Source organism: Syngnathus acus, chromosome 6, assembly GCF_901709675.1.
Source record: "Syngnathus acus chromosome 6, fSynAcu1.2, whole genome shotgun sequence".
In the NCBI taxonomy this organism is placed as follows: Eukaryota; Metazoa; Chordata; class Actinopteri; order Syngnathiformes; family Syngnathidae; genus Syngnathus; species Syngnathus acus.
The window spans coordinates 17,406,352-17,432,127 of record NC_051092.1 but is presented as its reverse complement, the minus strand read 5'-3'; the positions used below and the strand labels follow the sequence as shown (position 1 = coordinate 17,432,127).

The window sequence follows — 25,776 nt, the reverse complement described above, 5'->3', positions numbered from 1 at the left end:
AAACTCCTTACTTAGCTAGTCATGACCAGATCATGAGTTTATTATGAGATGGCGGAAGCAGACAAACGTCTTATATAGGTAAAAGTCATGAGAACGCCACGAGACGTATGCATCCCATGCTCACCAAGACTACGTCTTTGTTAAGCTGAAGTCATGAGACGAGCATACTGCTCTTTTCAACAATAACATCCCTGTTGTTCTGATTTCATGAGATGTAATCATGAGATGTCCTTGCTGTTTGAGAGACTATGCATTTATGTAAACTCCACCCATTGTTTTTCCTCAATAAAAGGCACGACCAAACTGGAGGAAGAGCGCGAATCTCAGCCATATTTGCTGTGTGTCTAGTTTACGCCCTTCAGCAGAAGTCGTTTGCCATCGAAGACATCTTCTGCCTCTGTGAGATTCTTTTCAGATAAATGTGTTGAACCCAACAGGATTACTGTACTCATCATCCTATTATCAAACTGCACCAAATACTTTCTCTTTCTCTTCTGAGTAATCTATCCACCCCACCCATTAACATGGCTAAATTCCTCTTCAAAGTTGTTGTGCAAATTTCCAACAGTAGTTTCCAACATCCATCCATCCATCTTGTTCCACTTATCCGTGGTCGGGTCGCGGGGGCAGCAGCTTTAGGATGGACTCCCAGACTTCCCTCTCCCCAGCCACATGGACAGCCCGCTTTAAATCACACCACAGATTTTCAATAATGTTCAGGTCTGGGAACCAAGATGGCCATTCCAGAATGTTGTACTTGTTCCTCTGGATGAATGCCTTAGTAGAATTTGAGCAGTGTTTGGGGTCGTTGTCTTGTTGAGGTATTCAGCCCCTGCGCAACTTCAATTTTGTCACTGATTCTTGAACATTGTTTGCAAGAATCTGCTGATACTGACTGGAATCCATGCGACCTTCAAGTTTAACAAGATTGCCAGTACCTGCACTGGCCCCACAGACCCACAGCATGATGGAACCACCACCAAATTTGACTGTGGGTAGCAAGTTTGTCATGGAATGCTGTGTTCTTCTTCCTCCATGCATACCGCCCCTCCAAATAACAAAATTTTAGTTTCATCAGTCCACAGCAGAAAAGGCTTCTGTCGCATTATTCTCCCATACAGCATCTCCTTGTGCAAAGTGCGCTGAATAGTTGAACGATGCACAGTGTCACCATCAGTACGGAGATCATGTTGTTGGGCTTTGGAGCTGCTCTGTGGGTTGACTTTGACTGTTCTCACCATCCTTCGCCTCTGCTTACCTGAGATTTTTCTTGGTCTGCCACTCCGGGCCTTAACTAGAACTGTGCCTGTGGTCTTCCATTTCTTCACTATGTTCCTCACAGTGAAAACTGGCAGCTGAAATCTCTGCGCTAGCTTTTTTTATCCTTCCCCTAAACTATGACGTTGAACAATCTTTGTTTTCAGGTCATTTGCCAGTTGTTTCGTGGCTCCCATGTTGCCACTCACACACAAAGAGGAGAACAACTTGCAACTGGCCACCTTAAATACCCGTAACTGGAGAGATTTTGTAGAGAAGAATGGTCAAAATACCTTCAACCAGAATCCAGACTGGAAGCTGGTTGAAGCGTATAGAGAACGTTATTTCTGCAAAAGGAAGATTTATCTGTTAGGGTGCCCAAATCTATGCACCTGCCTACTTTTGTTCAAGTAATTATTGCACACTTTCTGTAAATCCTATAAACTTCATTTCACGTCTCAAAGGTCACTGTTTGTCTGCTCTCGGGCAAAATTACCGCCCACTTCAAGGACAGCAGGGACGCACGGCGCCTTTGGCAGGGCATTCAGACCATCACGGACTACAAGCCCGCGCCGCAGAGCTGTGATGGCGACGTCCGTCTGCTCAATGACCTCAACCGCTTCTTTGCTCGCTTCGACGCTCAGAACAGCACTTGCCCGCTGAAGGCCACTCCCCCTTCCCACGAGCTGCCCCTGTGCCTCTCCGCCGACAGCGTGAGGAGGACGCTTGCCGCTATCGACATCCGTAAGGCGGCGGGCCCGGACAACATCCCGGGTCGAGCGCTGAAGGACTGCGCTGGTGAGCTGACGGGTGTCTTCACGGACATCTTTAACACTTCCCTGCAGCAGGCCATCGTCCCGTCGAGTTTCAAAGCAGCCACCATCGTACCTGTGCCGAAGAAGCCTGCTCCGTCCTGCTTCAATGACTACCGCCCCGTGGCACTTACGCCCATCGTCATGAAGTGCTTTGAGCGGCTTGTCTTGGAGCACATCCGGTCAGTTCTCCCTCCCACCATTGACCCCTTCCAGTTTGCGTACCGAGCCAAACGGTCCTCTGAGGATGCCATCTGCTCTGCCCTCCACTCGGCCCTCACCCACCTGGAGGGGAAGGACTCGTATGTGAGGTTGCTGTTTGTGGACTTCAGTTCTGCCTTCAACACCATTGTGCCGCAGCGTCTCATCAGCAAACTTGACAAGCTGGGCCTCAGTACCGGCCTCTGCAACTGGCTACTGGACTTCCTCTGTCAGAGGCCACAGGTGGTACGTGTTGGCGACAAGATCTCCGCCAGCATCACACTGAGCACAGGGGCCCCCCAAGGCTGCGTGCTCAGTCCGCTGCTCTTCACCCTCCTGACGCATGACTGCGCTGCCACCTGCAGCGGCAACCGCATAGTGAAGTTTGCTGACGACACGACTCTGGTGGGTCTCATCACCAAGGGAGACGAGACTCAATACAGGCTGGAGGTTGACCTTCTGACCGCGTGGTGCAGGGACAACAACCTCCTGCTGAACGTCGACAAGACCAAGGAGATTGTCGTTGACTTCCGGAAGGGTCACGCCCAACACCTGCCGCTGACCATCGACGGTGCTGTGGTGGAGAGAGTGAGCAGCGCCAGGTTCCTGGGGAGGATCTCTCCTGGTCCACCAACACCGCGTCGCTGGCGAAGAAGGCCCAGCGCCGCCTGTACTTCCTTCGGAAACTCAGGCGAGCGGGGGCTCCTCCGGCCGTCATGACTACTTTTTACCGCGGCACCATTGAGAGCGTCCTCTCCAGCTGTATTGCTGTCTGGGGTGGCAGCTGCACTGACCACGACGTGAAGGCCCTGCAGCGCATAGTGAAAACGGCTAGTAAGACTATTGGTGCTTCTCTCCCCTCCTTGAAGGACATTTACACCTCCCATCTCACCCGCAAGGCGACCAAGATTGTGAGTGATGTGAGTCACCCCGCTCACTCTTTGTTTGAACTTCTGCCCTCTGGGAGGCGGTACAGGAGCCTGCGCTCCCGCACCACCAGACTTTCCAACAGCTTCGTACTCCAGGCTGTTAGGATCCTGAACTCGCTCCCCCTTTCAGCGTAGCGTCCTGTTCTTGCTGTATGCTCACTGGCTCGGTTTTGCCCCTCATATTCAATGGGTTATTGGTCTGTTTTTATTCATCGCTCATTTTATTTATTTTATTTATTATTTATTATTTATGGTTTGTGCCTTCTTGTTTTTGTTTTGTGTCGCCTACTTGTATGTCTCGTCACCGTGGGATGGAGGAAACGGAATTTCGGTTTCTTTGTGTGTCTTGACATATGAAGGGATTGACAATAAAGCTGACTTTGACTTTGACTTTGATATGACATATCCATCCATCCATCCATCCATCCATCCATCCATCCATCCATCCATCTTCTTCCACTTATCCAGGGTCGGGTCGCGGGGGCAGCAGCTTTAGGAGGGACTCCTAGACTTCCCTGTCCCCAGCCACTTCGTCCAGCTCATCCCGGGGGATCCCAAGTCTTTCCCAGGCCAGCTGAGAGACATAGTCTCTCCAGCGCGTCCTGGGTCATCCACGGGGTCTCCTGTCGGTGGGACATGCCCGGAACACCTCCCCAAGGAGGCGTCCAGGAAGCATCCTGGTGAGATGCCCGAGCCACCTCATCTGGCTCCTCTTAACGTGGAGGAGCAGCGGCTCTTCTCCGAGTCTCTCCCGGATGACCGAGCTTCTCACCCTATCTCTAAGGGAGAGCCCGGACACCCTGCGGAGGAAACTCATTTCGGCCGCTTGTATCTGGGATCTTTTTAATTCGGTCATAACCCATAGCTCGTGACCATAGGTGAGGGTAGAATAGAATAGAATAGATCTTTATTGTCATTGTCACATGTACAACGAAATTAAAAGTGCCAACCGATTAGTGCAGGGGTGGCCAACCAGTCAGAGACTAAGAGCCACATTTTTTACTGTGTCATCGCAAAGAGCCACATCATACAAATGAGCACACATGAACACCCCCCCCACACACACACACGCACACAAACGCACACGCACACACACACACCCCTCTGCTCAGCCAAATTTATTGTGTGACATTATTATGTCACGCACCAACATGATAATGACAAATTGACTCCTACAGTACTAAAACCACAGACCAAAGACCACATTTTCAACAATGAACATTGTGTGCATTGTCTCACACAGACAAATTCTCAGTTCAACAAATTCCACAAACAAAAACATAATAAGTTTTTTCACTTACTATGTGTGGCGGGACAGACCATTCGTTTGAGTTCGTCGTTTTCAGGAGACAAGATTTCAATAACGTCACTGAGGCATATTTTAACGAACTCCACTTCATTGTATGGCTTTTTAGCCCGTGCAATGTTCCAAGCCAGTTGAAACAATGCAAGCGTGACAGTCTCTGAGTGCTTCGTAATTTTTTTGAAAAACTGTACCTATTTTTCTGCCTGACTTTTCAAAGTGTCCAAACTTGTGCTTGCGAAATTCAGTCCCTTTTGGAAAGTCCTTACCGATATTGGCATGAAGTGAGCTGAAGTGGCGCTGAACATTTGAAGCTTTTAAATGCGCTAATGACGTCCGACATATCAGGCAGAATGGCTTGCCATTGCGTTCAACAAAAAACAACTTTAACTCTGTTAAAAACGTCCTGTGTTCATCCTCATATATTCGTTTAGCTGTGCATTTTTTCCTTGCCATTTTTAGAGCGAAATTGACACTCAAATGGGTTTGTCCCTCCTCCTTTGCGGGATTTCACCTCACGCGCATGCGCGTTTGACCAAAATACCATATTGAACTCAAGCGAAGCAAATACGCACAAAAAATAAACACAAATGTTGATATGAACATAAAAGAGCCGCATGGAACCAGCCAAAGAGCCGCATGCGGCTCGCGAGCCGCGGGTTGGCCACCCCTGGATTAGTGCATCGGCTAAAATAAAAAATACAAGCTAAAAGTCTATACAAACTAAAAACCACACAAAAGAACATACACAAACAAGTGACATGTAATTGCACACCCCCATATATTTGTTAAAAAAAGACATGCAATTGCAAACCCCCATATTGCTAATTGCTAGTTAAAATGTAGACATGTAAATGTAAACATGTAGATTACAGCCGTTTTTCTGCTCGTTAAAGCAGATGATCTTTTTTTTTTAGCGGCATTTAGTGTGACTACCACTGTAGGGTAAAACCTGTTGGCGAATCTTATCAGTTGGTTCGGCACCCCGTACTCCCGAAGCACCCTCCACAGAACTTCCCGAGGGACACGGTTGAACGCCTTCTCCAAGTCCACAAAACATATGTGGACTGGTTGAGCGAACTCCAATGCACCCTCGAGGATCCTGCTGTGTGTATAGAGCTGGTCCACTGTTCCACAGCCAGGACAAAAACCACACTGCCCCTCCTGAATCCGAGATTCGACCTCCCGATGGACCCTCCTCTCCAGCACGCCTGAATAGACCTTACCAGGGAGGCTGAGGAGTGTGATTCCTCTGTCGTTGGAACACACCCTCTGGTCCCCCTTCTTAAAGAGGGGAACCACCACCCCAGTCTGCCAATCCAGAGGCACCGTCCCCGATGTCCAACCAATGCTGCAGAGGCGTGTCAGCCATGACAGCCCCACAACATCCAGAGCAGGGGTGCCCAATACGTCGATCGCGATCGACCGGTCGATCGCCAAGCCACTATTGGTCGATCGCGTGATATTAAAATTGTTTTTTTTTTTTTCGCACTTGACGCGTGTACAAACAACGGCGCTAACAACACAACACAAACATGCTAGCTCGCGAGTTCCCTCCAATTGTCAGAACCCTGTTTTTTTTCTCTTAAACTTAAGAAAGGGTATAAAAATGAGTGGGGCAGCTGGCCATAGTAAGAAGTATCACTTTCATAGGGAATGGGAGTAGGACTTTTTTTTTCACGATGACATATATATATATACATATATATATATATATATATATATATATACCGTTTTTTCCCATGTATAATGCGCAAAATTTAACTAATTTATTGTCCTAAAATCTGGGGTGCGCATTATACATGGGTACAATTTTATTTATTTTTATTTTTTATTTTATTTTTTTTTAAGAAAATCATGGTACAACAATTTTTGAAGAAAATCTTGTCACGGATGGTTCTTTACAACGTCACTTTCCTCTCTTTTCATTTTAACCTAACTGATCGCGGGGGTGCCTTTCTGGGCAGTCGGAGAAATCAACGCGAACAAAAAAAATACATCCAGCCTAGTTAAGAAATCACCAGAAAGATCACCATGACAATTGCGAATAATAAATAAATAATTATTATATATATTATATATATTATTATTATTATAATAATAAATAATTGTGATAAATAACTGGAACATCACTCAAATATTGGTGATCCCGTTGAGAGTCTCACATATTTCTTCGCTATCGAGTTTGCTACTGCATGCGCAGTGATACTGACCGGCAGAATAACATCCGGTTGTTCCCAAAGATGATCTTTTTTCTGAAATAATTTTACATTTACGGACTTAAGTAACCCGGCCGGGTCATACCAAAGACTATAAAAATGGGACCCATTGCCTCCCTGCTTGGCACTCAGCATTAAGGGTTGGAATTGGGGGGTTAGATCACCAAATGATTCCCGAGCGCGGCGCCGCTGCTGCTCACTGCTCCCCTCTCCCCCAGGGGATGGATCAAAATCACACGGGGATGGGTCAAATGCAGAGGACAAATTTCACCACACCCAGATGCGTGTGTGACGATCATTGGGACTTAAAAAAAAAAAAAATAAAATAAATTTGGGCGCGTATTATACATGGGTACAGGCTTTTTTCCAGCATCAACATGCCATTTTTAGGGTGCGTATTATACATGGGGGCGCATTATACATGGGAAAAACGGTATATATAAAATTTTCTTTTTTTTTTAGTGGGTAGATCTTTGTGACTTGGTCATTTCAAAAGTAGCTCGCGAGCTGAAAAGGTTTGGGCACCCCTGATCCAGAGCCTTTAAAAACTCCGGGCGGATCTCATCCACCCCGTGGGCCTTGCCCCCGAGGAGTTATTTAACTACCTCAGTGACTTCGACCCCAGAGTTTTGAAAGTCCACCTCAGAGTCTCCAGGCCCTGCTTCCACAATGGAAGGCGTGTCGGTGGAATTGAGGAGGTCTTCGAAGTATTCTCCCCACCGACTCACGACGTCCCAAGTCAACGTCAGCAGCACGCCATCCCCACTGTAAACAGTATTGACGTTGCACTGCTTCCCCCTCCTGAGACGCCGGATGGTGGACCAAAATTTTCTCGAAGCCGTCCGGAAGTCATTCTCCATGGCCTCCCCAAACTCCTCCCACGCCTGGGTTTTTGCCTCAGCAACCGCCTCAGAGTCTTCAGGCCCTGCTTCCACAATGGAAGGCGTGTCGGTGGAATTGAGGTCTTCGAAGTATTCTCCCCACCGACTCACGACATCCCGAGTCGAGGTCAGGGGCACGCCATCTCCACTGTAAACAGTGTTGACGGTGCACTGCTTCCCCCTCCTGATGGTGGACCAGAAAAAGTCATTCTCCATGGCCTCGCCAAACTCCTCCCACTCTCTGGTTTTTCCCTCAGCAACCGCCGAAGCCACGTTCCGCTTGGCTATCCAGTACCCGTCGGCTGCCTCCGGAGTCCCACTGACCAAAACGGCCCGATAGGACTCCTTCAGCTTGACGGCATCCCATACCGCCGGTGTCCACCAGCGGGTTCGGGGATTGCCGCCACGACAGGCACCGACCACCTTACAGCCACAGCTCCGGTTGGCTACCTCAACAATGGAGCCACGGAACATGGTCCACTTGGACTCAATATCCCCCGCCTCCTCCGAGACGTGGGAAAAGCTCTGCCGGAGGTGGGAGTTGAAGCTCTTCCTGACAGGGGTTTCTGCCAGATGGTCCCAGCAGACCCTCACAGTACATTTGGGTCTGCCAAGTCGGACCAGCATCTTCCCCCACCATCGGAGCCAACCCACCACCAGGTGGTGATCAGTTGACAGCTCCGCCCGTTTCCTCAACCGAGTGTCCAAAACATGCGGCCGCAAATCCGATGACACGACTACAAAGTCGATCATCGAACTGCGGCCTAGGGTGTCCTGGTGCCAAGTGCACACATGGACACCCTTATGTTTCATTATTGACAATCCGTGTCGAGCACAGATGTCCAATAATAGAATACCGCTCGCGTTCAGATGGGGGGGGGGGGGCGTTCCTCCCAATCACGCCCTTCCAGATCTCACGGTCATTGCCCATGTGAGCATTGAAGTCACCCAGTAGAATGATGGAATCCCCAGAAGGAGCGCTCTCCAGCACTTCTTCCAAGGACTCCAAAAAGGGTGGGTACTCTGAGCTGCCGTTTGGTGCATAGACACAAACAACAGTCAGGACCCGTCCCCCCACCCGAAGGCGGAGGGAGGCTACCCTCTCGTTCACCGGGGTTCACCCAATGTGCAGGGGCCCAGCCGGGGGGCAATAAGTATCCCCACATCTGCTCGACGCCTCTCACCGTGGGCAACTCCATAGTGGAAGAGAGTCCAGCCCCTCTCGAGAGGGCTTGTACCAGAACCCAAACTGTGTGTGGAGGCAACTCTGACTATGTCTAGTCGGAACATTTCTGCCTCGCACACCAGCTCGGGCTCCTTTCCAGCCAGAGAGGTGACATTCCATGTCCCAAGAGCCAGCTTCTGCAGCCGGGGATCGGACCGCCAAGGTCCCTGCCTTTGGCTGCCGCCCAGCTTACTTTGCACCTGACCCCTTTGGCCCCTCCCACAGGTGGTGAGCCCATGGACAGGGGGACCCACGGTTCCTTTTCGGGCTGTGCCCGGCCGGGCCCCATGGGCGAAAGCCCGGTCACCAGACGCTCGCCTTCGAGCCCCACCTCCAGGCCTGGCTCCAGAGGGGGGCCCCGATGACCCGCGTCCGGGCGAGGGAAAACTGAGTCCATTTATACTTTCCTTCATAAGGGTTTTTTTGAGCCGTGCTTTGTCTGGCCCCTCACCTAGGACCCTTTTGCCATGGGTGACCCTACCAGGGGCATGTAGCCCCAGACAACATGGCTCCTAGGATCATTGGGACACACAAACCCCTCCACCACGCACCACGTTAAGGTGACGACTCATGGATTATATCAGTGGTCCCCAATCTTTTTTGCGCCACGGACTGGTTACGTGTCAGAAATATTTTTGCGGACCGGCCTTTATATAAATAAATGATACATTTATAATTAATATATAAATACGATGAAATAAAATGACACGACTGTCATAAAAACAAATATAAACCACATAAAAATAAAACTCACCATTACGTTGAATTAGCACTCAGCTTGTTTCTCAGAAACGATCCGGTCCCATCGAGGCGTAATCGGAGATTGTCCTTCTTGTTCACGTTATTTTCTTTAAAAAAATTCCAAAGGTTTGTCTTTTAATGCAGGATGCTTGGTCTCTATGTGCCGAAGCAGTTTTGAAGGCTTCAATGCCTCGTTAGCTAGCCCGTCGCCTCATATTGTGCAGAGTGGGCTTGGCACGTCAGAGTCACCTGTGGCGATAAATCCATATTTTAAGTAGGACTCCTAAAATTTTCTTTTAAATGCAGCTTTCCTTTTCTTAGAAGTCGTAGCCTCTTCTTCTTCTGTCTCCTTATTGGGCTATTTTCCCTTTCCGAAGAAGCTTTCCAAACATCTGTTTCTTGCTCATTTTTCCTAGCTTCGCGGGCTCGACTGTAGTGACATGTCACGTGACCGGGATGAGCGTCTTGACCTGAATTAACCTGTGTCAAGAGACACAGATGCACCGACGGTACCGGTCCGCGGCCCGGTGGTTGGGGACCACTGGATTATATGATATATTTAACTGAAATTGCTGATCCGAGCAATCAATGATTTATAAAGGAAAATCATGAAACTTATCAGGGATGCCCAAACCTTTGCATACATATACAGTCAATCCTCGGTTTTCGAACGTCCCGGTTCTCGAACAAATCAGAATTCGAACAAAAAATTCGAGATTTTTTTTGCTTCGGTTGTCGAACAAAATTTGGAGGTCGAACCTCGCGAGATGAGCCGGGAGGACCCGAGAAAACCCGACCGCGCAGCCCGGATGCCGACTGACTCCGTTGTTATTGTAATTTTGTTACTTTGAGGATTGTACCCCTAATCATGCCTCCAAAAAAAAAAGGGGGAGCAGTAAAGCCATCCTAAAACACAAAGACGCTCCTAAACAGTGCGACAGTGAGCGCCCGGCGCGCTGCGGTTGCGCGATCGGACCAAATTAAGCTCCCTGCGTGCTTAGGTCCACTTAAATTTTGGAAAGTACATCAGGACTTTAAAAATATTTTCTAAATTTCAGCGACGGCTCTGTCACAATAATGCGACCAGCGCGGTGCAGTTGCGCGGTCGGCGGTGCGCTACAGTTGCGCGATCGGACAAAAATGTGCAAATGAAAAAATGCTTATAAAAAGCCTTTTTTTTTTGTCTTTGAACGGATTACATTTTTTTCCATTATTTGTCATAGGAAAAATAGATTCGGAATTCGACCGATTCGCTTCTCGAACCGCCTTCTGGAACGGATTGTGGTAGAAAACCGAGGTTTGTCTATACATACATATCACATATATATGAACAAGTGTATCTATGTATGTGCAAAAGAAAAGGTTAAAAAGGTTCGTCTGAGTTTGTACCCTTTCGTGTTTTAATTTTCACAGCTGTTTTGGAACAGTGCGAAATTTAGCCTCCTTGTCTTTATTTTTTGAAAACTGTGTCTTATGAGTGATAAGTGTTCAAATGAGCACAAAATGTGTTCAATCCTTTGTACAAAGAGTGCAAGAGTTTTGGCAACTGTATTCAAACCACAAATAGTGTTCAAGGTTTTGACTCCAAAGTCCTTATTTTGATAATTGTGTTGTGTTTATACGGAGTAGAGATGAACGCTAATGCAACTTCTTTATTCAGCAACTTTTAATTTCCTCCCCACTCGTGTCTCACATAGCAGTACAATGCCCCTGGCGCACCACAGGGCCACAAACTGTCAACATTATGCGAGACCTCCAATAACACACGATATAATATTATAGTTTCAACATACGATAATACCACATCTCCCTTTTTCCAGAGGTCAAAGGGCAGACTGCCTTTGTCTCGTCGGACCTTAGAGGATTATTCTACCTCTTGTGTTCTGGTCTGTTCCTATCTAACTCTACAGAAGAACACTGTAAACAAAAACGACATTAGGGGTTCCTGATTGACCAAATCTGTGTCAGTTTATAAATCAAGCCTACTAGGCTTAATGGCGGCTCTTCCAGACCTGGTTCTGGGAGCAGGAGTCTCTGCAGGTAAGACTTTGGGTACCACAGCAGGTGATGTGGCTGACTGCGTTGGAGCTGGCAATGGTGTTTGCTGCTGCGGTTACCCATACACGTTGTCCTGGTGACAAGTCACTGAGCGTTTTGGTGCAGTGACGCCTGTTGTAGTTTTCAGCATCAGCAAATGATTTCTCCTTCTCCTTCCGGGAGAACGTGACACTGTCGGGCAGTGTAGGGTCCAGCTGAGAGGGAAGAGTTGGCACTGTTGTGCGAAGACGTCGCCCCATGAGGAGTTGCGCTGGACGGTACCCAGTCTGGAGAGGTGTGGCTCTATAAGAGAGTAGAGCAAGGTAAGGGTCCTCTGCCTTTTTCAGGAGGTTTTTCACAGTCTGCACTGCCCTTTCCGCTTCACCTTTACTCTGGAAATCCTGGGCTGCTTGTGATGTGCGTGAACCCATATGAGGCCGCAGAGGTGAAGTCTTGGCCAGAAAATTGTGGCCCGTTATCCGACATCAAGATCTCTGGGATGCCATGGCGAGCAAAGATAGACTTAATAATAATAATAATTCATTTAATTTATATAGCGCTTTTCAATGACCCAAAGACGCTTTACAGGGAATAAAAAGGGTGGGGACGTACGGGGGGTGGGGGGGAGACATTAGGATACAGTTAATAACAGGACATCGGTCAGCAGTGCGAAGGAGATGGATGGAGGAGCAGGAGGGGCGGGAGCAGAGGTTGTTGAGGTTGGCAGTACGGGAGGTGGGGGTGACGGGGGGGTTGGTAGTCCAGAAAGAGGAGATGGGTGAGCCATCGGGGAAGTGCCGGTCCAGATGTAGTGGCAACGGCGAAGGATCCCAGCCTCGTGTGGAAGCAGCAGTGGACCAGGTGGTGATGCCGGTCGACCTCGACTGCACCCGCAATGATGATGAATGATGACGTCAGTGGCCCTGGTGCGAGATAACTGTGCAATCTCCACATACCTGGAGGAGTAATCAACCACGAGCAAGTATATTTTACTTCCCAGGACAAACAGGTCTGCCCCCAACTTTTGGCAAGGTCTTTCAGGGCATCCTGATGGCATGAGTGACTCTTTTGGGTTGTGTCGCTCTTGTATGCATGTCCTGCAGTTCAGTACCATTTCGTTCACTTGCTGGCTGAGTCCCGGCCACCACACAGACTGACGTGCACGTGCTTTACATTTCACGACACCTAAGTGACCTTCGTGTAATCTGAATAGCACGTTGTTCCTCATTGCAGAAGGTATTACCAGTCGTGTGTCCTTTAGCAGTAAGCCATCTTTCACTGTTAATGTAGCTCGCTCCGGCCAGTAGTTTTTCAGTGCTGGTTCCTGTTTTGCATGTGCTGGCCATCCTTCCGTGCACATGGTCATGACACGTGAGCAGACACTGTCGGCTTTCAACTGCTCTTTCAGGTTTTCTGTATATGATGAGCTGACAGGTAGACTCTCAATGACACAGTCCACATATATGTTTGTGCTCTCCATCAGCTCCTGGTCATCAGTGGACATGCGTGATTTTACAGGTGCACGTGAAAGTGTGTCTGCTGTTCAAAGCAACTTTCCTGGTACGTGCACGATGGAGTATGAGTAGCGCATCAGCTTCATCCTGAAACCCTGGATTCTCGGTGGCAAAAGATCCAGTGCTTGGGCTCCGAGCAGGCTGAGGGGTTTATGGTCGGTCTCCAGGCAAAACTCCTTTCCGATGAGGAAATCCCGAAACCGTTCACAGGCCCATGTGAGGCCCAGAGCCTCCTTCTCCACCTGTGCGTATCGTTGCTCAGTTGGAGTGACTGACTGTGATGGGTAAGCCACAGGCTTCCATCCTTCCCCCCATTTCTGGAGAATAACTCCCCCCAACCCATACGATGATGCATCAGCAGATACTTTGGTGTCTCTGCCCGGGTCATACATAGCCAGCACCGGAGGAGAGGACAGAGCTTTCTTTGGGTCTTCAAACGCTGCTGCCTAGTCCACGTCTCAGACCCAGCAGTTTTTCTTCGAGAGGAGGTCACGGAGCGGTTTATCTTTTTCAGCTGGCTGGGGAATAAACCTTCCCAGCTGGTTGACCATGCCGAGAAAACTCCTTAATTCACTCACATTTGTGGACTCCGTCATGTCTGTGATGGCCTCTGTCTTTCTTGGGTCAGGGCGAATGCCTGCGGCTGTGATGATATGGCCCAGGAAGACTACTTCGCTCTTAGAGATTTCACACTTGTCCACATTCAGTGTGATGCCTGCTTTTTCCAGTCTTTGTAGCACGGCATTAAGTCGAGTGTCATGCTCTTCCTGGTCCCACCCCCACACCAACAGATCATCGATGTGTCAAACCACACCGTTGAGCCCCTCTGTGATCTCCGCCATCCTGGACTGGAAATGTTCGGGCGCAGAAGCGATGCCAAATGGAAGGCGGTTAAAGTGGAACCGTCCGAAGGGTGTTATGAATGTAGTGTACTTGGCTGACTCCTCCGTTAATGGAATCTGCCAAAAGCCCATGTTGGCATCCAACTTGCTGAACAGTTTTGCTCCAGTAAGCGTTCCCAGGCTTTGTTCCACAGATGGGAGAATGTATTTTTCACGGCACACATACCCATTCAAGCCGGTTAAATCCACACACAACCGCACCTTTTTTTTGTCTTTTTTGGGCCATGCCGGCACACCAATCAGTTGGCTCCTCCACCCGGCTGATGACGCCCAGAGCTTCCATGCGCTGGAGCTCTCTCTTGACTTCACCCACCAGAGGTAGTGGAATCCTCCTGGGGGTTTTTACTGAATATGGCACGGCACCTGGCTTGAGCTTTATGGTGTATGGTTGTTGTAGCTTACCCAGACCGCTGCACAACATGGGGTAACTTGCCTTGAGGGTCTCCATGTTTATGCTGTCGACTCGGATGAGCAAGCCAAGGGCTTTAACGGCTGGCAACCCAAGCAATGGCGTGCTCAGGTTTTGAACAACATAAACCTTCTCCATGGTCTGCTTGGCTCCTTTCCTCAGCTGCAGTCTGGTGAACCCTGACACGTCCAGTGGAATCCGTCCTGAACCCAACAAGGGTTTTTCTGGCTTTTTGAGAACAGGCTGCTTTGTGATGGAAAATATGTTTTTAAACTCAGTCTGTGATACAGCAGTAACATCCGCACCAGTATCGAGTTTGAAGGTGACATTTTTATCTATTATGGTTATCTCAGCAGTCCATGTATGGCTATCTGATGTCACTGAGCCCAGAAAGAAGCTCTCCTCCTCTTCCTCTATACCGTGTACAGCTTTACCTGCACGACACACACGTTGGTAGTGACCTTTTTTCCCCACACGTGTGGCACTTGGCATCGTTGGCAGGGCGCTCGTGCTTAGGGTGAGGTGCGCCACCACATTTGTAGCACTGGGAGCCTTTTTGGTTTATGTTGCTGAGTGGCTTAGCTCCATTACTTTTGAACTTATTGAATCTTGGCTTTTCTTTTTGCTTTTGGCCTTTACATACTCTGTCTACAGAGCAAACATCCATCTGCTTTACACCACTGGCGTCAATCCCCAGTGTGTTTTGCTGCTTTTTAATCTCCTCAGATCGTCTTGCCATGTTAATAGCATTTTCAAGATTCAAATCTTTCCCCATTTGCATGCGTTCTGAGAGCCGTGTGTGAGCCAGTCCAACCACTATCCTGTCCCTGATTAGCTCATTATGCAATGTCCCATAATTAGTGTTCAGCTAATGCATACAGAGCGGTGACAAATGCATCAACAGTCTCATTTGTTTCCTGTTTGCGCATATTAAAGCACGCTCGCTCATAAACAATGTTCTTTTTCACGATAAAGAACGAGTGGAAACCATCTCTCACTTTAATGTAGTCACGCTGGTCTGCTTCAGTGAGCTTCAAGCCTCTCAAAACGTCATCTGCTTCGTCTCTGATACAGTATATCAAGGTATTCATCTGATTTTCTTCGGAGCTTGCTGTTAAATTGCTTGCCTGACGGAATCTCTCATATCTCCTTATCCATTTTGTCCACTCGTGCGGCTTGGAAAAATCAAAGGGCTCTGGTGGTTGAATGCTAAACGTAGCGCTGGGTGTGTTAGCCATCATTCTAGCTCCTTCCCCATTCCACTCGTCTTCTCCGTCACTCATTTGTTCTTCCTCATCCGTCTCGTCCTTTCCCTCCGCGGTGGACGTTTCTCCGTGTGGGTTACTGTTTCACAGCACTTCTGACACCATGTTGTGTTTATATGGAGTAGAGATGAACGCTAATGCAACTTCTTTATTCAGCAACTTTTTATTTCCCCCCCCCACTCGTGTCTCACATAGCAGTACCATGCCCCTGGCGCACCACAGCGCCACCAACTGTCAACATTATGCGAGATCTCCAATAACACACTATATAATATTATAGTTTCAACATACGATAATACCACAAATTGTGTGCAGTAAGTTGGTGGCTATGTGCGTGCAGTGAATGAATTATATATATTAATTGAGAAAAACTGCAGCATAGGCAATTTAAATCGCTTTTAGGGGAGCATGAATTATTCACAAAAATTCACTATTTGTGGTTGGGTTTAATCCCTCATAAACTCCGAAGTCCACTTTAGAAGAGATGTTCAACAATTTTGTATTATGGTTTTTAAATGACTACTGAGCCTAAGCAAATTGGCATTAATACAGACTTCCGTTTTTCTAAATCACTCTGTTTTATCATATTCTTGCAGCATTTCCAACTGAATTCCTGGCTCTGCCTGACTGTGGCCCGACGTTGATCCCTCATGAAGTCCAGAGTCCACTTTAGAAGAGATGTTCAACAATTTTGAGATGTATTAGTATGGTTTTTAAATTACTACTGAGCCTAAGCAAATTGGCATTAATACAGAGTACAGTTTTTTTCTAAATCATTATCTGTTTATCATATTCTTGCAGAATTTTCTCCTGAATTCCTGGCTCTAACCTCACTATGGCTCGATGTTCTACAAAGCTTCAGCTGTACTTCATGGGTTTAAGACATGCAGTTCTTTTCTCTCATTTTCCACAAATTTTACCAAAGTCACGTGCACCTGTTTTAAACTCTTACTCCACTGACATTAAGGTGCGGTCCTACTTCCAGTATATTAAACACAAGATTAAATCCCCTCCCAGTCCACCATACAACCATGTATGTCAGATAGGGGACCCAGTGTTACGATCAAAAGCTGTAACAATTGACCCTGCAGCTATTAAAGGACCTGAGGTCCAGAAGGTAATAAATACAATGGTCAAAGTTATGCGTAAATTTGAGTGTGTTGGAATTAGCGCTCCTCAGATCGGTGTGCCACTTAGAATCCTTGCCTTGGAGTACTCTCAGAAGTTGTTGGATGACAGTTCGCCAGTGTCAAGAAAAGTTCGTGGACTCTCTGTCCAGCCATTGAGAATATTTGTCAACCCCCAAATGAGGGTACTGGATTGGCATATAGTGCTCTTTCAAGAAGCCTGTGAGAGCATTTGTGGCTTTTCTGCCACTGTTCCACGTTATCTGTCTGTGGAAGTATCAGGTACTCTATTTTAGATCTGTATGTTGTCAATCTAAAATGCAAAAACTGAGAAAACAGATTCTTGTGTTTATTTACCACTAGGTCTGAATGAGAAAGGAGAAGATACAACTTGGCAGGTCAGCGGTTGGCCTGCTCGAATCCTCCAGCATGAAATGGACCACTTGGATGGAGTGCTTTACATTGATCACATGGATAGCAAAACTTTCATCAATGTCAACTGGCAGACATACAATCAATAGAAGAGACCTGATCGAGCCACCAAGTGTTTGAGGGTTATTCCGTGCGAAAAGCTTATTTTGATTTTAATGCAACTTGGTGTAATTGTTGATAGTCATGGTTCAACACCGAATCTCAAAATTAAGGCGGTTAGAGCAAGGGTTGGGGGGGTTACGGCCTGCCAAATTTGGATCAGCCTCCAAACAAGACAAGCACAGACTGCAACGGACAATCAGGACTGCAGAAAAGATCATTGGAATCAACCTCCCATCTATCCAAGACTTGTACCTGTCCAGGACCAGGAAACGTGCAACGAACATCTCTACAGACCCTTCTCACCCAGGTTGCAGTCTGTTTGAACTACTCCCCTCCGGACGGCGTTATAGAGCTCGGTACACCAAAACCAGCAGACACGGAGACAGCTTCTTCCCCCAGGCTGTTGCTCTGATGAACTCACACCACTCTTAGAGTCTCAGAGTCAATCAGAGACAGCTATTTTTCTGGATACTGAGGTATATCCTCTCTCTCACACACGCACATCATATATACATACAGTGCCTTGCGAAAGTATTCGGCCCCCTTGAACCTTTCAACATTTCGCCACATTTCAGGCTTCAAACATAAAGATATAAAATTTTAATTTTTTGTCAAGAATCAACAAGTGGGACACAATCGTGAAGTGGAACGAAATTTATTGGATAATTTAAACTTTTTTAACAAATAAAAAACTGAAAAGTGGGGCGTGCAATATTATTCGGCCCCTTTACTTTCAGTGCAGCAAACTCACTCCAGAAGTTCAGTGAGGATCTTTGAATGATCCAATGTTGTCCTAAATGACTGATGATGATAAATAGAATGCACCTGTGTGTAATCAAGTCTCCGTATAAATGCACCTGCTCTTTGATAGCCTCAGGGTTCTGTTTAAAGCGCAGAGAGAACCATGAAGACAAAGGAACACACCAGGCAGGTCCGAGATACTGTGGTGGAGAAGTTTAAAGCCGGATTTGGATACAAAAAGATTTCCCAAGCTTTAAACATCTCAAGGAGCACTGTGCAAGCAATTATATTGAAATGGAAGGAGTATCAGACCACTGCAAATCTACCAAGACCCGGCCGTCCCTCCAAACTTTCATCTCAAACAAGGAGAAGACTGATCAGAGATGCAGCCAAGAGGCCCATGATCACTCTGGATGAACTGCAGATAACTACAGCTGAGGTGGGAGAGTCTGTCCATAGGACAACAATCAGTCGTGCACTGCACAAATCTGGCCTTTATGGAAGTGGCAAGAAGAAAGCCATTTCTCAAAGATATCCATAAAAAGTCTCGTTTAAAGTTTGCCACAAGCCACCTGGGAGACACACCAAACATGTGGAAGAAGGTGCTCTGGTCAGATGAAACCAAAATCGAACTTTTTGGCCACAATGCAAAACGATGTTTGGCGTAAAAGCAACACAGCTCATCACCCTGAACACACCATCCCCACTGTCAAACATGGTGGTGGCAGCATCATGGTTTGGGCCTGCTTTTCTTCAGCAGGGACAGGGAAGATGGCTAAAATTGATGGGAAGATGGATGGAGCCAAATACAGGACCATTCTGGAAGAAAACCTGTTGGAGTCTGCAAAAGACCTGAGACTGGGACGGAGATTTATCTTCCAACAGGACAATGATCCAAAACATAAAGCCAAATCTACAATGGAATGGTTCACAAATAGACGTATCCAGGTGTTAGAATGGCCAAGTCAAAGTCCAGACCTGAATCCAATCGAGAATCTGTGGAAAGAGCTGAAGACTGCTGTTCACAAACGCTCTCCATCCAACCTCACTGAGCTCGAGCTGTTTTGCAAGAAAGAATGGGCAAGAATTCCAGTCTCTCGATGTGCAAAACTGATAGAGACATACCCCAAGCGACTTGCAGCTGTAATTGCAGCAAAAGGTGGCGCTACAAAGTATTAGCGCAAGTATATTAATAATAATATTGCACGCCCCACTTTTCAGTTTTTTATTTGTTAAAAAAGTTTAAATTATCCAATAAATTTTGTTCCACTTCACGATTGTGTCCCACTTGTTGTTGATTCTTGACAAAAAATTTAACTTTTATATTTTTATGTTTGAAGCCTGAAATGTCGCGAAATGTTGAAAGGTTCAAGGGGGCCGAATACTTTCGCAAGGCACTGTATATATATATATATACACACATACAGATATCTATACAGATATATACAGATATACATAGATATATACAGTGGAGCCTCGGTTTTCGAACGTCCCGGTTCTCGAACAAATCGGTAGTCGAACAAAAAATTCGAGGTTTTTTTGCTTCGGATGTTGGACGAAATTCGGTTGTCGAACCCCGCGAGATGAGCCGAAAGGACCCGCATGCCAACTGACTCCGTTCGTTATTACATTCTCGTTACTCTGAGAATTGCATAAGCTCTAATCATGCCTCCAAAGGAAGCAAGTGGGAGCAGTAAAGCCATCCTAAAACACAAAGACGCTCCTAAAGCAATGCGACAGTGAGCGCCCGGCGCGCTGCGGTTGCGCGATCGGAACAAATTAAGCTCCCTGCGCACTGAGGTCCACTTACATTTTGGAAAGCACATCAGGACTTTAAAAATATTTTCTAAATTTTAGCGACCGTTCTGTCACAATAATGCGACCAGCGCGTTTTTTTTCCATTATTTGTAATGGGAAAACATGATTCGGAATTCGAACGATTCACTTCTCGATCAGCCTTCTGGAACGGCTTGTGGTTGAAAACCGAGGCTCCACATAGATATATATTAGGGGTGTAACGATTCATCGATACACATCGATTAATCGATATAATGCTCTACGATTTATTGGCATCGATGCTAAACGTAAACATCGATTTATATCGCCGTGTTTGACCTCGGACATTAGACGCGACTTTATTTTGAAATCCAGTTCATTGTTGCTTGCTTCCTCTTTCCGGGAGCAGTACGCGGCGTGTTGTGTTGTGAGCAGAGCAGGCACGTGAAAGGGGAGCCGACAACTACGCGGCTCCTAGGCTGGTGCTATGGCTAGTGTCCAAGAAGACAAGGAAATTCGCTCCCCTTTGGGCTTCAAGTCATTCGTTTGGAAGCACTTTGGATTCCAAAGAAAAGATGGCTCAACGGACAATTAAAATTATTGTAAATAAATAGTTCAGTAATGCACTTTAAAGTTAATGGTATTACAAAAAAAGAAAGAATATTCATTTTTCTTTACTTATATGAGAAAAAATATAGGAATTTGATAAAGTTCAGTGTTAAAATAAGCACTTTGTATACTACAATACTCTTGTAATTTCCTAAATAAAGAGTTTGCAGTACCTTGTTGATTTTGCGTATGAATTGTTATAAATCAGGATATTGTTCTATAATTTTTATTTAAAAAAAAAAAAATCGATCGTGGAGCACTAAATCGTGATGTATCGTGAATGAATCACAGCAGGCTTTAAGATATCGGCAAATATCGTATCGTGGTTCTTTGTATCGATATGATATCGTATCGTGACAAAACCCGCGATTTACACCCCTAATATATATCTATATATACACACACAGAGAGAGACATACGTATATAGACATTGCAATAAGTTACTAGAATGTGTAGAGCCTGTGGGGTAGACAGTCTTGCCAGTGCCGATTTAGAGAATCTATCTACTGCAATTTCACATTAGATTGCTGGTTTGAAATGTAGTTTCATTATTAGTTTTATAAACTTTTATTTTAAAATTTGTCTGGAGTTTGAGTGTTTTATTCCTTGTTTTTATTTTTGCGCATGAAAACAGAAAAATCAAACATTTGTTTAACTGATTTATATGACAATATGTATATGTGTTATACGTTATGTGTTATATGTGTTGTTGTCCCCCCAAATAACAAATGTAGGCATATTGTGTAATGAGGTCACCTAATGGCCAAATGTCTTTGTTTCAGTATCTTTTTATTTATTTCTGTATTTTATTATTGTTTATATGTGTGTGCATTGTGCATAAACCTATATAAACAGCAAGTAAACCTATATAAACAGCATGTAGTCAAATACACATTCTTGACACGCGATTATACAAAAAAATTGCATCATCTTGTCTCAGGTAATTTGAGCTCACACAAACAAACAGCAATGATGTCTGTCACTCACTCGTGAATCTTCACGAACGACCAATCAGCAGCGAGCGTTAGATGGAGGAGGGACTTTACCGAATATACTGCCACGTTATTTCCGTTCACGTCGGATTCAGTGACGCAACTTCCCGTTCAAGTATGAGTCAGGGGGACAGATGTCGCTGATGGCGTAATGGTACACTCGCCTGTCTTGTATGCAGGTACGCTCACTTCGATTCTCGCACATGACGGTGTGTTGGTGTGACTGGGGAATAAATAAAACTAATTTAAAAAAAAAACAGTCAGGACGCAACTTCCCGTTCACGAACGAGTCAGTGACGCAACTTCACTTTCACGACCGAGCGAGTGACCGTTGCCTTGCCTTTCCCATTCAACAACGTATAAGTGTGTGGGGAGGGTGGCAAATGATTCTTTTGAGTGAACTGATTCCTAAAGATTCAGTTCACTTAAATTTTAAGTCTTAAATTGGAATGCACATCACTCCTGATTGTTTCAAATCGCGCTGCAGCAGTACGTCACGCTCCCGATTCTTTACTGGAAACAGGAAGTGCCCTCGAAATTAGATTTACTTTCGGTTATATCGCAATTTAATATTAACAATACACTGCTACAACCTATGTACCAGGGACGTGCGGTCAGAGGAGGCACGCCTCCCCTGCCATCATGAAAAGGGGAAAAACAAATTCAATTGTTTTTATTATAAAGTAATTTTCTTTTGTGGTGAATGGTCTTTGTTGCTTTGCTGGTCTCCAAAAAACACTCGGTGGACGATGGCTGGCCCAGAGAAGGAAGCACCCCAGTGACACACAGCTGATTGGGAAAAGATTTTATTCAACCGATGTCAGAGTGATGTCTCTCCAAAAGTTCGAGTGGCCCCAAAAGCAAAGATGTTAGCAGCCCCCCCTTTTTCCTTCTCTTCTCTCTCTCCCTCCCTGTTCTCTCTGTTCTTCTTGTGTCCCCACATCATTTGTACCTCGGAAGACAACAGCTGCGGTTCGAGTCTCACTCTACTGGTTACTTCCGATGCCCCTAAAAGGGCATGGACAAGGGTCTTCCTGGTCACGGACGAATGGCCCTTCCATATTCTTAGTACCTACACATTACTGAAACTAGAGCTTCTCTGTACCGCAAAAATAGCTTATAGTAGTCTCACTGCTGCTAGTTTATCACCTAAAGGCAACATACAAAGAGGCATAGAATCCAAGTTTCACTACATTCCCCCCTTCGGGACTTTATAAATGTCCCGAAAACGGTCTAACAAGAGATGACATCGGTAAACATCCAAAAATCTTCCCCCAACCAAATTTTCTGGTCACGTCTACAATTTGGCCTATACCTGCACAGCCTAAATCACGCTCGACGCATGCTACTTAAGGTTATTTTAACTAGGAAAGCTCAAACTACTTTGGTATCCAATTGCTCCCTGACAGCAATCTGAGGCCTCTCAGGAACCACAAATAAAGAACATTGAAGTCCACAATATCCAAATGACGATAACCACCCCCCTTAGGTAATACCTCAACAACGTCGATAATTTGTGAAGTAATGAATTTGGCGTGGCCCGTTAGAAACCTCCAAAAGTTGCCGGCCCTCCCTCGAGAAAAAACCCTGCCAGTCTAATGACATGGAAAAAGAGGGAGGCCCTTTTTAACATCCTCGGTGATTCGCTCCACCTGGCGTCATCACAATCCACAAAACAGTATGAGCTCACAAAACAGTAAGGAAAAGAAATGACATGTCCACCGACCGCTAAACAGTCAAACTGCATTGTCCTAATGTTAATGTGACAAGGTAAGTCAAAATCAAAGTCAAAGTCAGCTTTATTGTCAATCCCTTCATATGTCAAGACACACAAAGAAACCGAAATTCCGTTTCCTCCATCCCACGGTGACGAGACATACAAGTAGGCGACACAAAACAAAAACAAGAAGGCACAAACCATAAATAATAATAATAAATAAAATAAAATGAGCGATGAATAAATAACAGACCAATAACCCATTAAATAAGAGGGGCAAAACCGAGCCAGTGCGCATACAGCAAGAACAGGACGCTACGCTGAAAGGGGGAGCGAGTTCAGGATCCTAACAGCCTGGAGTACGAAGCTGTTGGAAAGTCTGGTGGTGCGGGAGCGCAGGCTCCTGTACCGCCTCCCAGAGGGCAGAAGTTCAAACAAAGAGTGAGCGGGGTGACTCACATCACTCACGATCTTGGTCGCCTTGCGGGTGAGATGGGAGGTGTAAATGTCCTTCAAGGAGGGGAGAGAAGCACCAATAGTCTTACTAGCCGTTTTCACTATGCGCTGCAGGGCCTTCAAGTCGTGGTCAGTGCAGCTGCCACCCCAGACAGCAATACAGCTGGAGAGGACGCTCTCAATGGTGCCGCGGTAAAAAGTAGTCATGACAGCCGGAGGAGCCCCCGCTCGCCTGAGTTTCCGAAGGAAGTACAGGCGGCGCTGGGCCTTCTTCGCCAGCGACGCGGTGTTGGTGGACCAGAAGAGATCCTCACTGATGTGCACCCCCAGGAACCTGGCGCTGCTCACTCTCTCCACCACAGCACCGTCGATGGTCAGCGGCAGGTGTTGGGCGTGACCCTTCCGGAAGTCAACAACAATCTCCTTGGTCTTGTCGACGTTCAGCAGGAGGTTGTTGTCCCTGCACCACGCGGTCAGAAGGTCAACCTCCAGCCTGTATTGAGTCTCGTCTCCCTTGGTGATGAGACCCACCAGAGTCGTGTCGTCAGCAAACTTCACTATGCGGTTGCCGCTGCAGGTGGCAGCGCAGTCATGCGTCAGGAGGGTGAAGAGCAGCGGACTGAGCACGCAGCCTTGGGGGGCCCCTGTGCTCAGCGTGATGCTGGCGGAGATCTTGTCGCCAACACGTACCACCTGTGGCCTCTGACAGAGGAAGTCCAGTAGCCAGTTGCAGAGGCAGGTACTGAGGCCCAGCTTGTCAAGTTTGCCGATGAGACGCTGCGGCACAATGGTGTTGAAGGCAGAACTGAAGTCCACAAACAGCACCCTCACATACGAGTCCTTCCCCTCCAGGTGGGTGAGGGCCGAGTGGAGGGCAGAGCAGATGGCATCCTCAGAGGACCGTTTGGCCCGGTACGCAAACTGGAAGGGGTCAATGGTGGGGGGGAGAACTGACCGGATGTGCTCCAAGACAAGCCGCTCAAAGCACTTCATGATGATGGGCGTAAGTGCCACGGGGCGGTAGTCATTGAAGCAGGACGGAGCAGGCTTCTTCGGCACAGGTACGATGGTGGCAGCTTTGAAACACGACGGGACGATGGCCTGCCGCAGGGAAGTGTTAAAGATGTCCGTGAAGACACCCGTCAGCTCACCAGCGCAGTCCTTCAGCGCTCGACCCGGGATGTTGTCCGGGCCCGCCGCCTTACGGATGTCGATAGCGGCAAGCGTCCTCCTCACGCTGTCGGCAGAGAGGCACAGGGGCAGCTCGTGGGAAGGGGGAGTGGCCTTCAGCGGGCAAGTGCTGTTCTGAGCGTCGAAGCGAGCAAAGAAGCGGTTGAGGTCATTGAGCAGACGGACGTCGCCATCACAGCTCTGCGGCGCGGGCTTGTAGTCCGTGATGGTCTGAATGCCCTGCCAAAGGCGCCGTGCGTCCCTGCTGTCCTTGAAGTGGGCGGTAATTTTGCCCGAGAACGCCCTCTTCGCTTCTTTGATGCCCCGGGACAGGTCGGCCCTCGCAGTCCTCAAGCCAGCCTCATCCCCCTCCCGGAAGGCTTTGTCCCTGGCCCGCAGCAGCCTGAAGACAGCCCCTGTCAGCCACGGCTTCCGGTTAGCCCGAGTGACGACGGATATTGAGTGTGTCACATCATCAATGCACTTCCCGATGTAGGAGGAAACAGAGTCAGTATACTCCTCAATGTCCGCCCGACCGTCGCAAGTGGCCGCCCTCCTAAACACGTCCCAGTCGGTAGAGCCAAAGCAGTACCGAAGCGCATCAGAGGCACCCTCAGGCCACACCCGCACCCGCTTGCGAACGGGTCTGGATGTTCTCACCTTTTGTCTGTATGCGGGCAAAAGCATAACTGTGATATGGTCAGAAAGTCCAAGATGGGGGAGGGGGGCGGCTTTGAAAGCTCCTTTATGCGAAGAGTAGACCAGGTCCAGGAAGCTGTCGCCACGCGTAGGAAAATCAACATGCTGGTGAAGCCTCGGAAAAACAGACTTCAGATTAGCATGATTAAAATCCCCAGCGAAGATGGTGAAACCGTCAGGGTGCGCTGTCTGTTGGTCACTGACAGCCTGGTACAGTTCACTAGGTGCCGCGACCCTGTCGCCTCCAATGTTGGAAGGCG

General features: G+C 47.3%; 2 protein-coding genes across 4 annotated transcripts in view; one reads left to right on the top strand and one right to left on the bottom strand.

The window, feature by feature from the left end:
* Window positions 1–17,507, top strand: part of pdf (peptide deformylase, mitochondrial) — a 119,550-nt gene extending 102,043 nt beyond the window's left edge. For 2 of the 3 annotated variants that reach the window (XM_037253748.1, XM_037253746.1), the window contains 3 exons: window positions 16,292–16,393; window positions 16,497–17,104; window positions 17,186–17,507. In XM_037253748.1, the coding sequence (XP_037109643.1) occupies window positions 16,531–17,104; window positions 17,186–17,343 (732 nt within the window). In that variant the 5' untranslated portion in view covers window positions 16,292–16,393; window positions 16,497–16,530 and the 3' untranslated portion in view covers window positions 17,344–17,507. Of the gene's footprint in view, window positions 1–16,291; window positions 16,400–16,496; window positions 17,105–17,185 lie in introns of all 3 variants that reach the window. The other variant, XM_037253747.1, reaches the window with a different exon arrangement.
* Window positions 1–25,776, bottom strand: part of LOC119124049 — a 793,622-nt gene that overhangs the window by 181,916 nt on the left and 585,930 nt on the right. The window lies entirely within an intron of this gene.